This window comes from Prionailurus viverrinus, chromosome E2 (assembly GCF_022837055.1).
Source record: "Prionailurus viverrinus isolate Anna chromosome E2, UM_Priviv_1.0, whole genome shotgun sequence".
NCBI classification, from domain to species: Eukaryota; Metazoa; Chordata; class Mammalia; order Carnivora; family Felidae; genus Prionailurus; species Prionailurus viverrinus.
Window position 1 is genome coordinate 57,224,007 of NC_062575.1, and position 12,443 is coordinate 57,236,449.

The following is a 12,443-nucleotide window of genomic DNA, read 5'->3' on the forward strand; positions in this document are numbered from 1 at the left end:
TTTATTTATTTATTTATTTATTTATTTATTTATTTATTATTTAGCAATAGTCTTAGCCCCCATCTCCTACATCCCAGGTCTTGGGCCTATGAACATCTCTGGAAATGATTGAGGGATTGAGCACGTAGTGAATGTAGATAGAGATGGAAGTGACGTTCTGAAAAATACTGGTAAAAGCACATTTCACATAAGCAGAGTACTGTATTTCACATTTCAGTATGCATCCCCTGCATACACGGGCACTCCTTGCTTAGTTAAACTGCTTAAAGTCTAATGCAGGAGACATTTCTGGATCCAGCCATGGCCCCACATCACTCCCCAGGTAGAACCTGGTCCCAGCCAATGATTCAACAATTATAAAACTTAGTGCTCATCATGATAAATGTGCTCTTAATTCCTATCCTTTATTTATCCCATCCCCCATCCCACCTCCCCTCTGGTAAGTTTCAGTTTGTTTCCTATAAAGTCCATTTTTGGGGTTACCTCTCTTTTCCTCCTTTATTCATCTATTTTGTTTCTTAAGTTCCACATACGAGTGAAATCATATGGTATTTGTCTTTCCCTGACTTTTCACTCAGCATTATACTCTCTAGGTCCATCCAATGTTGCACATGCCAAGATTTCACTATTTTATGGCTGAGTAATAGTCCCTTGTATATGTACCACATCTTTATCCATTCATTTATCATGGAAACTTCTCTGCTTCCATAATTTGGCTACTGTAAATAACACTGCAATATACATAGGGGTGCGTATGTCCTTTCAAATAAGTGTTTTTGTATTCTTTCATATTTACCAAGTAGTTCCATTTCTGGTAGGAAGGTAGTTCTACTTAACTTTTTGAGGAACCTCCATACTAGGGTCTTCCACAGTGCCTACACCAGGTTGCATTCCTGCCAACAGTGCAGGAGGGTTCCTTTCTCTCCACATCCTTGCCAAAACTTGTTTCTTGTCAAAACACTTTTTGAGGAAAGCCATTTTCACCTAGATTAAACGTAACCGTATTAGCATTGAGAGCCGAATGCTAACTCGAAGCTCTACCTCAAACTATTGAAAACACCAACGGAAATAGGCAAGACGCCATCCTGTACCACAGGACGGGCCAGAAATGGACAGGGTTGGAAATTCCAAACAAAGACACGTCCCGGCCCTGGGGCCCAGAGGTGTTCGGGCCACACTCGGGCAGGTCCTTGAGTCCTGGCCTCGTCCCCAGGGTCCAGCTCACAGCTGTACGGGTTGGCTGAAGTCAGATCTGTACCTCCACGTTCAACCCAGACCCAGCCCGGCGGTCGTGGCCTCGTCCTCTGGCCCCAGTCCGGGCGGCCTTGGGCTCGCCAAGTTCCGTAAGCTCTTGGCCCACGTTCCGCCCGGGCCCGCTCTCCCGACAACGTGGCGTCTACGGACGTATCCACTTCTTCCTATTACCGAAAGCGCTCCCGCAAAGCGCCCCATCCCGTCCCATGGACCGCGGCCAGGCCGGACCTGAGAGCGCGAACCGACCCGAGTCAGAAGCGCTCCACCCAAGCCCCGCCCAAGCAGTGCGCATCCGGGACGGCCTCGCTCTCTCCTCGAACAGTACCGGAAGCCGTCTCTCTAGGTCCAGTCTTCCACCCGCGTTCCTCCTGTGCGCACGCGCTGCGTTTCACCGGCCGGAAGCGGCTGCGGGAGCGGACGTCAAATCCGTCTCTGCGTTTTGAGCTTTCCGTTTTGTACGTGAGCGTCTCCAGTCCACAGTCGCACACGCCCAGCGCCTGGGGGTCTCAACGCACGTTAGCGTCGCCTCCCCCGCGCCTCCCACCGCGGTGAGTGGCGTCGCGGACACACCGAACCCTGCTGCCGGCTCGGGGGTCCCAGTTGGTTTCGGTTCGGATCTATCTTTCGGAGTCGGTCCCCGCCTGTGGTGTTCGGGGCCCTCGGGCCTTCAGACGCCGCCTGCCGCCTTGTGCCCCTGGGCACCCGTGTCCCCCGCGCCGCGTGAGTCTCGGGAGATGGGCGTGCGGGGTGGATGGCAGCGCTCGGCGCCTGTGCCCGCAGCCTGGCGGGTCTGGGCCCATCGCGGCTCGGAGTCTGGCCCTGGGGTGGCGCAGACCCCGCCGCCTCCTGAGAATCCCCCGTGCAGCCCCGCATGTGGTGGGAGGACCGATGTCCGGGAAGAGCACGCTGTTGAGCGGGGGCTTTCAGGAGCGGAACCGAGGACGGGAGAGCGCGGGGTGTCAGAGCGCGGGTCACGTCCCGCACGCGAGGCTGAGGGGCCTTGTGGAAGCCGTGACTGCGGCAGGGAGGCCAGGGATGAGGAGAGAGAGACGGAGAATGAGGGAGGGAAGACCAGTGAGAGGGTCGACCCAGAGGGACCGTGGGAGCGGGCGACAGTAACTCGGGAGAAAAGAGCGAAATGTGGAGAAAAGGGAGGCGCCCCAGGACAAGGGGAGCAAAATAGCGAGCACAAGCAGAAGTGGGGCCACAAGAGCGAGGCGCTTCAAACGCAGAGCGGGAAGGAGCAAAAGGTTGCGGGCGGGCGAGGCAGAGACACAGACAGCAGGAGAGGGTGGGATGACAGCGGGGAGGGAAACAGCAGTGCGAGATCCGATGGGGGTGCCAGTGAGCCGGGCGGAGGGGGTGTAACCGGAAAGCGGGATTGGAACAGGGAGAGCAGAGGGGACACCCGTGCGTGGGGGCAGAGAGAGGCAGAAACGTATGGCGAGTGGAGCAGTCAGAAAGACTGGGGAGAAAGAGTAGGACAAGGTGAAATGGGTGTGAAGAGTTCCCCGGAAAGTGTAGGTGTAGGGAAAGGAAGAGAGGAAAGGGGAGAAAGCAAGGGAGGAGATGGGGAAACACAGGAAAAACAGCGGAGAGAATCAGGAAAGAGGGAGACATGAACAGATTGATAGAAATACAGTGCTTCGGAGGGAGAAAAAAGGGGGAACCCAGGTCTGGATGAGTGGTGGTTGATGGGATATGGGTGATTAAGTTGTGATCCAGTGACCTGTGTCTTCATAAGGTTTTTAACTTGAAATTTGCCTGTTTGAATTGAACCGATGGGAAAGAGAATTACAGAACTCCTGTTTATACAACTCCTGTATAAAATAATTTTATAATTATTTTCATTATAAATTTAGAAAATTAAACATAGTGGGGCGCCTGGGTGGCTCAGTCGGTTAAGCGGCCGACTTTGGCCCAGGTCGTGATCTCGCGGTCCGTGAGTTCGTGCCCCGCGTCGGGCTCTGTGCTAACAGCTCAGAGCCTGGAGCCTGTTTCGGATTCTGTGTCTCCCTCTCTCTGACCCTCCCCCATTCATGCTTTGTCTCTCTCTGTCTCAAAAATAAATAAACGCTAAAAAAAAAAAAGAAAGAAAGAAAGAAAAAAAAAAAAAGAAAATTAAACATAGTATTACCATATAATCCGCCAAAGAAATTGAAAGCAGGGACCCAAACAGGTATTTTGTACATCTGTATTCATAGCTGCGTTATTCACAGTAGTCAAAAGACCCAAAGAGCCCTTCTATGCAAAACACAGAACGCTTGTGTATATTCTGTCTCAGTCCTCATCCAACCCAGCTTTCCCATCTACCATTTCTTTCTCCTTGTCAGAGGCAGTAATGCCCTCCAATTTTCTAAATCTACTGGTTAATTCATTGTCTTCATCTGTCTGATCAGCAACATGTTGAACAGTGGTGACTCCTTTACAGACTTTTTTTTAATGGCTTTCAGGACATCCCTCTGTTGACAAATCTTACCTGTCATCTGTGTGTCTGTTTCAGTTTTCTTCTTGCTGTTCACTTCCCCATTTCTTCTGCCCATTTTTCCTCTACTCCCTGCTCTCTAATTGAAAGGGGGCCCCATAACATAGTCTTGGACATTTTCCTTCTCAGCCTGCACCAAGTCACTTTCTGTGTCACTATATCTCATGGCTCTAAATACCTCGCGGGGTCCCAATTTCACAGTCTTATCTCAGACCTCCTCCCTGAACTCCAGATTGTGTTGTCCAGCTGTCTCCTTGACACGTCTGCTGGGACGTCTAACAGGCATCTCCACCTTATGATGTCCAAACATGAGCTCCTGAACTCCCCCAATTATGTTCCCTGCAGTCCTCCACTTCTCAGTTAAGAGTAGTGCCATCCTTCCTGGGGCTTAGGTGACCATCTTGGCATGTTTTCAAATTCCAGAGCATATTACATTAATTGTGTGTGTTTTTACTTAAGACAGAATAAAAAAAAGGGGTGGGGCGGACACCTGGGTAGCTCAGTTGGTTAACTCAGTTTTGGCTCAGGTCATGATCTCACGGTTCGTGCAATGCCAGTGCAGAGCCTACTTGGGATTTTTTCTCTTTCTCTCTCTTTCTCTCCCCCCCGCCCCCACTTCCGCATGTGTGCATGCACGCTTTCTCCCTAAAAATAAACGTTAAAAAAAAAGAAATAGATTAAAAGAAAATACATTAATATGGGTAAAACACTACATGGTTTCCAAAATTCAGTTGGGATGGGGGAGAACAGTGTCTGAAGACAATGGCCGGCTGGCTATTCCTGATCTACTTCTGTGACCTAATACCCGGCTTGTCTCTTCCTCCCTCTTCCTCCCTCGCTGGGATAGAGGCACTCAAAGGTCTGCTCTTCCCGGGGCCAGGGTCAGCACTGCCTCAGGGCTTTCCCAAGGGTGGTCCCTCTGCCTAGAATTCTGTGACTCCTCAAATGCACACGGTGATCCTCCTTCCCCAGGTCTTTGTCTTGATATTACTTTCTTGTGGGGCCATCTCTGACACTGCCCTGTCACATCCTAGCCTCGTCCCTACCCCAGCTCTGGCCTGTAATGCCTACTCCGCATGGGTCTCTCTGCTCCTTCCTCTTCCACTGTCTGGATACAGGGGACAGGGGCCCAGGAGAGAGCAGAGCCTCAGGTGGGAGGTGTGCTGGGCTGGTGCCCTCTGCGTGGTGCTCGACCCTGACTTTGCATTGGATTGCTGAGGCATTTTGTAGTTACCTCTTATGCCTAGTCACCAGGAATTCCCCTTCTTGTGTTTGGGATGATGGGGAACAGACTCAGTGATGTTGAAAATGCCCCAGGTGATTCTAATTTGTATCCAGCATTGGGCCCCAGGGCCTTAGCTCATCCGTTAATGAGGAATGAACCAGCCCCAGATCTAGAGACAGGGAGAGAGGTGAGGCGGGCTGTCCTTGACATGGGGTGTTATTGGGGGAGCCTGTGACTCCAAGGGGAGGTTAGTGCAGCCCAGATCCCCTCTGCTGCAGCTTGTGTGTGTGCCTCACCAGGAGGGGAGTGCGTTCTGCAGGAAGAGGTCTCTGTGTAGCAGTTTACTGTTCTGAACCCCTCTTTGGCAGTGGGCAGCAGAGGGCCGTCTCCCACATGGGGAGGTCTACCTGTCTGTGGTTGTGGCACAGAAAGGGGTAAGTTGACTCTAAGCATTAAACAGCATATATTTGACACTCAGGTTTGACGTCTCGAGACCCATCTTGCCTGGGACAGAAGCGCAGAGGAGGCAAGTCCAGGAGTCAAGAATGACTCTTTCTCAGGTAAAGTTGTATCTGGGTTCCTTGTTCTGTCCTCTGTGTCCTGCACTACCACTGGGCCATGCTCATCTCACTCTGAAGCGTCCTTCCTGACATGCTTGCTCACGTTCACCCCAGGACCTTATCTGAGCCCCTCTATCTCCACGCAGATTCCAGCTCATACTTCAACTGTATGTGTATTTAATGGAGATTGAGTCGCTTGTTACTATTTTTGAATATTTTTTTGCAAGAGGCTGCCTGATTGACTCAGTATGTAGATCAAGTGACTCTCGATCTGGAGGTTCGAGGCAGACTTTGGGAGTGTGATTACTTAGATTTTTTTTTTTCTTCACAGTGTTGTTTTTGTAAGCAGGCTTAACATTACAATTTTATTTACCTGTAATGCAATTCATACATGTTTATTGTACCAGAAATGCTGAAATGCGCATGAGTAAAAATGATATAGAGAATGAAGGTTTACCTATAAAAAGATGTTACTTAAAGACCGTTAATTCGACTTCGTTTTTTTTCAGTGTGTGTGTTGTAGGTGCACACGTGTGTGAGCAGGAGCCTGTGGTGTGTATAAAACACCGTGTCATTTCAGAAATAAGTTTCATATTTATTTTAACTTTGAAGGTATGTCTGACATGTTTTCCATGGCCTTAAATTTTTTTCTACACCATCACCTAAATGAGGTAACAGCAGTATGAATACTGTGTGTGCACATGCGCCTGTTGCAGACAAATATATTTATCTTTATCCACGTTTAAGTTTCAGCCATTAACTTGTTTCATATTTTCTCCATTAGGAAGCTCTGTGTCAACAGACTTTTACCGTGTGTCCATTACATTCCTGTGAGGCCCTGTGGGTTCCATGCTAAAGCCTGACCACTTGTTTAGGGACAGGCTCTGCCACTTATTACCTGATTGATGCATGTTCCTTAGCGTGTGTGTGTGTGAGTTGGGTCCTGTGTAAGATGGGAACCACTACTAATTTAATTGGATGCTATGTTCTTCTACAAGTAGGGTGATATGTACCATATGAGAAGTGTTTGAAACTTTGAATAGATTCTGTTGTCATCAGCTTCTCATTTTTTCCAGTTTCACTTTTCATTGATGCTACTTTGGACTTGGTCATCCCTAAAGACACTACTCGTGCTCTAAGTCGTGGAGAAATTAAGTGTTAAATGGTGTATACAACATACTGTCTAGAACTTGCATATAGTCTACCATTTGTTGACGTTTTTCATTTTTGAATTTTATCTGGCACAATATTGTAAAATTCTTCGTAGTTTAGCTGATGGAAATTCTCTGATGGAAAGTGTAACAAAGCAAAATCAGGGATTTATGACTTGCTCAAGATGATGTGTCTTATCCAATTACTCATTTATAATTAACTCTTATACCTCTCTGCTCCTCTCATTTTTCTGAAAGAAGTTCTCTCCTGATGGCCTCTTGGTGAAATGTGCTTTCATTTCAGGAACTGTTGACATTCAGGGATGTGGCCATAGAGTTCTCTCAGGAGGAGTGGGAGTGCCTGGAACCCGCTCAGAGGGCCTTGTACAGGGACGTGATGTTGGAGAACTACAGGACCCTGGTCTCCCTGGGTGAAGATAACTTCCCTGCAGAGGTTGGGAAATGTTCTAGGCTATCTTTGTGTTTCTTTTGGGAGGCGCTTGAGAGTCCCTGCCCTGTTTGACTGAGAGTGAAGCCCTGTTGATCCAGAAATGAAAAGCTTCACAACGAGGTGTCTGGATTTGAAGTGCCCCCTTTCTTCCGATGATGTGCTCACTACATGCAGGTTAGTGGTGGCGCTAAAAGTTGAGGAGACACAAGACTTTATGTCAAAACTTTAAAACATCGGATTGCCTGGTTTTATTACTGTACTCTTGATTCAGTAGTTCTGGGAAGAGAGCTGGATATCTGTATTTGTCAAACATTCAAGCATTTGGAAGAAGTAGGACGGTCACTGAACAAGTCTGTGAAATGCTATTCACAACCCGCCTATGTTGAATGTCCTTGGTCTCAGCTGTCCAGGGACTGGGATTGGTTTATGGAAAAGCTGCAGGACATCATCTACCGGTTTCCATGTCAGCAAGACCCTCTTTCTGAGCTGAATATCATCTCCACTGTGGAGGAAGGAAGAGCCTTGCACGGCCAGGAGTGGGGTGAAACTAGCGGCAAAACCCAGGTGGGTGGGAAGGTATCAAAGATGTGAAGGCAAGTGAGGGTCAGATGGCAGAGAGAAATTGACTCCCTGAAATGTTGTTTGGGACATTCTCCCCGGGTGGGAGAGGTGTTTGGAAAAGAAGAGTTGATCTCTTGTGGGGTCTCAAAGGAGGGTGTTATTCTCCTCCTTCACCCTCTTCTTGGTGTGTGCATGTCTCCTGCCCTCCTCAGTGGTAGTGCAGCTCCTGGCAGCGACAAGGGCAAAGTCTTTGTCACGACCCAGGCATGCCCTTGTCTGCCCCCAGGAGTCCTTACTGGTTCGACCTTGGGGAGCACATGGAGGGCTGTTTGTAAGGGGCGTCTTCCTTCGTTGCATCTCCTTCTCTAGTCAGTCACACAGATCTTAGGTGAGGCCCCCTTCGTCCTGACTGCGGGCCTTCTCCAGCTTGTATCCTGTTTCATGTGCTTGAGTGACCTGTCATGATGGGAACATTCTTTGCATCTTGGGCCAGAGGCAGGTGCATGGGCTGTCCCAAGCCCTCTGCCTGCTCCATGCCTCTGCCATTTCTTCATTTCCACTTTCACGCTGTAGGGGCATGTGTACTGGGAATGGAGTGGGTGTTTCGAGATTGTTACTCAGCAATGCTTTAAAGACAGTGTGTGGCGGGGGGCGGTCCGAGGGGGGGCCCTTTGTTTGATCCCCAGTCCTTCATGGGGACCGTATTTCAGGCTTTGGGCCATCAGCCAGGAGTCTGTAGGTAGATCCCAGGTCCTGTTTCAACATCCCACAAAGTATAACCCCTTTCCTTAGTCTCTTATCTTCTTTGTCTCTGTCTTGCAGGTCTTCCTTAGTCTCAGAGTGTGGGAAAACCTTGGCTCTCCCTGATTTCATAGTCTCCTAAGTTTGTGTGGTTTTGCCTCTGAAACTTTCTGGGTTGTGAAATACACTTCCTTATTGTCTGAACTTTTATCCTTGTATTTTCTGGTGTGATAACCTACCCATTATGTACTGGACGACTTGTGTGGTGAACTCTTCCATACAAAGTTTTAGTGGTAAAAAGAACATTCTAGATGCAGAACACTTATATTTAGATGTCAAAGCACCATTCTGCTAAGTGGAGTTGTGCCCCCGAAGCACCTGAGTAGAGTGGTCAGCATGTTCCAGGATGCTGGCATCTAGTGTAGCATGAGAGCCTGGCTTAGGGCTTCAGGACTTCTGGTTTTTGGAGTGTCACAAAAGTGTCTCTCAAGGGCACTGTGGGAGTGGTGATTGAGTACACTAAGGGTCATCCCCCTTGATTTGGCTGAAGAAATACAGGAAGTTATTCTAGAGGGATCATTGTCCGCCTTCATAACCCCATCTATGAGGCTGTTAACTGAACTATTATTCACACAACAGTGTTCGTTCCATGTGTACGTCCTTGTTCCTTCCCCAGCAAATAAGATTTTAAATTATCGTATTGAGAGAATTTATGAGTTCATGATGCTTATTACATTATTGAGCTCTACTCCATTTCTTTTGTTTAAGATGCTGGTACTTTGATGCACATTTCCAGGTATTACAAATTTCCTTCCTGAGTGTTCAGGGTTATGGTGGAGCAAGTGTTTTTCTAAAACCTATGTAATGTCTAGAATTTTGGGAAGATATATCATATTTATCCTTCCTGCACATGTTTTGCTTGAATTCATACCTGCTCATTAACAAATACCTGGCCCATCTGAATGAATTTAGAAGAAAAAAAATTTTTTTTTAATGTTTATTTTATATTTGAGAGAGAGAGATAGTGCACAAGCAGGGGAAGGGCAGAGAGAGAGAAATGGAGACAGAATATGAAGCAGGCTCCAGGCTCCAAGCTGTGCATGGAGCATGACGGGAGGCTCGAACCCACAAGCCATGAGTTCATGAGTTCATGAGTTCATGACCTGAGCTGAAGTTGGTTGCTTAACTGACTGAGCCACCCAGGCGCCCTGAATTTGGATTTTTAAAATCAAGAATATTGGATATCTTGAGAATATGCTTTTGTTATGAAGTGACTCTGTTCATCCCAGAAAAACAAAGTAATTTATTCATAATTTTTTATATAAAATACCTTGTTTTTTCTATGGTATATTTAAAATTTTCTAAATATGACTTGTTGAATTTTATATGAATTTTATAGATGTTTTATATTTTGGTTTAAGTGCTTTATTTTAATTAATCATATCCCTGTAACTCTTGGTACATTGAACTTGTACTTAAATATCTAAGTTCATTTTATAGAAACATAGCCAATTTCTTACATTTCGTGTACTTCTTCATCACTGTTATTCATGAGACAGTATCCACAAAATTTCTAAGGTTCTGGAAATCCTATTATTCATTAACCCATGATGGCTGTTTTCTTCCCCATATTCTATTAACCTGAACTCTGAAGTGCACATTGTCCTTCTTGACCCATATCCTGGTGTTCTGTTGTTCTCAGGGTGTTATTGGTTTTTATTTGTTGGTCACCGCTGCACAGCCACCTCCTGCATGGACCTTCTGGAACTGGCAAATACTGTTTCTTCCTTTAACTGATAAAACTGCCTTCATTAGAAGTTATTCCTTGCTGGGGCCCCTGGGTGGCTCAGTTGGTTAAGATCTGACTTTGGGTCAGGTTATTATCTCATAGTTTGTGGGTTTGAGCCCTGCATCGGGCTCCATGCTTGTGGTGCAGAGCCTGCGTGGGGTTCTCTTTCTCTGCCCCTTCCTTCCTCTGTCTCTCGCTCTGTCTCTCTCTCTCTCTCTCAAAAGAAATTAAAAAAAAAAAAGTTATTCCTTGTTCTTTTGGTCATATGACCCTTAAGGTTATCTATAGTTCCCTAATAATCTTTATGAAGTCAGGATTATTAATTGTGGGCAAGTGCACATTAATTTTTATTTATTCTTGATAAATATATGTTTACTAATACATAGTAAAATGTATTACCCTCGCCTCATGTCTGTTTCATGCATGGAATTATGATGAGGGATCCAGTGAGAATTTCAGGGTATTAGAGGAAGCCAGCCTAAGAGAAACTATTATTTTTATATAATATAAACAGACTTAGCTTCAAAATTTTAAGGTATTAAAATTGGAAGATATATATTTTTAAAGCTGTTGTGAAATTACTTACATTGTTATTTAAAAATTAACTTTTTAAAAAATACTGGGGGGTGGGCAGAGGGAGAGAGTGGGAGAGAGAGAATCCCAAGCAGATTCCACATTGTCAGCACAGAGCCCAACATGGGGCTTGATCTCACGAACCGTGAGATCATGACCTGAGCCGATATAAAGAGTTGGACACTTAACCAACTGAGCCACCCAAGCGTCCCTAAAGATGAACTTTTAATTAAAGTGGAATTTACGTAACAAAATTAACCATTTTCAACTGAATAATTCAGTGGCATTTAGTGCATTTACCAGGTGTTCAACCACCATCTCTGTCTGGTTGTACATTCCCATCACTCCAAATTAGTGTCCATTACCCTTAATCAGTTTCTCCACATTTTCTTTCCTCTGTCCCCAGTCCCTGAAACTGCCTGTGTGCATTCTGTCTCTGTTTTTCTGTTCTGTAGATTTCTTCTTTTTCAAAATTGTCTGGACTCTTTAGGGGCCTTTGTGGTTCCATATGTATTGGATCATGTTTTCTATTTCTCAACAAGTCTTGGAATTTTGATAGTGTGTCTGTAGAATCTCCAGACCACTTTGGTGAATGTTACCATTTTCAAAACTATGAAATATTTCCATCCATAAATATGGAACATCTTCGCCATTTATTTAGGTGTTTAATTTCTCTCAGCAGCGTTTTATAGTTTTCAGTCTGTTGATCTTTCATCTCCTTGGTTAAATTTGTTCCTAAGTATCTGATTCTTTGGATGTTATGTTATACAGGGAATAATTTTTAACATTTCTTTTTCACATTGTCCATTTAATGTGTAGTAGTAACACAGCTGATTTTTCATGTATTGATGCTGTGTTTCCTGACATCATTTGTAACACTAAAAGGTTGTGTGTGTGTTGGGGGGTATTTTACGGAATTTTCTGTATATAGGATTATGCCATCTACATGCAGAGGTAGTTTTTCTTTTACTTCTCCAATATGTATGCTTCTTATTCCTTTTTCATGCTTAATGGCTTTGGGTAAAACTTCCAGAACACGTTAATAGCAGTGGTAAAGGTGTGCATTTGTGTCTTTTTCTTTGCCTATGGGGGGAGAGCTTTTATTCTTTCACCGTTGACTGTGATATTAGCTGTGGGTTTTTCATAAATGATCATTAAGAGGTTGAGGAAGTTCACTTTTCTTTTTAGTATACTGAATTTTTAAAAGTATTTTCCTTGATTTGTTAAGTAATCTCTATACCCAACGTGGGGCTTGAACTCACAACCCTGAGATCCAGAATCACATGCTCTACTGACTGAGCCAGCCAGGCGCCCCTAGTATGCTGAATTTTTTTTTTTTATCAATAAAGAGTTCTGGATTTTTTCAGACATTTTGCATACAATGAGGTGATTATGTAGGTTTGTGTTTTTTCTTGCCTTCTTACATGAATGTGGTTTATTACATTGATAGATTTTCATGTGTTGAACCATTTACCCTTGAATTCTTCGAACAAATCTCAATTATTATTATTTGTTTTAATTTCATTTTTTAAAATTTACATCCAAATTAGTTAGCATATAGTGGCAACAATGATTTCAGGAGTAGATTCCTTAATGTCCGTTACCCATTTAGCCCATCCCTCCCCCTCACAACCCCTCCCGTAACCCTCAGTT

At 45.4% G+C, this 12,443-nt stretch overlaps 1 protein-coding gene and 1 non-coding gene across 2 annotated transcripts; one reads left to right on the forward strand and one right to left on the reverse strand.

Annotated features, from left to right (window-relative positions):
- The first annotated feature begins 1,838 nt into the window (after positions 1–1,838).
- On the forward strand, positions 1,839–8,343 carry LOC125153800 (zinc finger protein 677-like). The gene is made up of 3 exons (XM_047837323.1): positions 1,839–1,974; positions 5,443–5,524; positions 6,980–8,343. The coding sequence occupies exons 2-3, from the start codon at positions 5,510–5,512 to the stop codon at positions 7,196–7,198; spliced, it is 234 nt and encodes a 77-aa protein (XP_047693279.1). The 5' UTR covers positions 1,839–1,974; positions 5,443–5,509; the 3' UTR covers positions 7,199–8,343.
- A 3,684-nt stretch (positions 8,344–12,027) lies between these two features.
- Positions 12,028–12,100, reverse strand: TRNAQ-CUG (transfer RNA glutamine (anticodon CUG)). The gene has a single exon. It is a non-coding gene; the product is annotated as a tRNA-Gln (tRNA).
- Between the last annotated feature and the right edge of the window lie 343 nt (positions 12,101–12,443).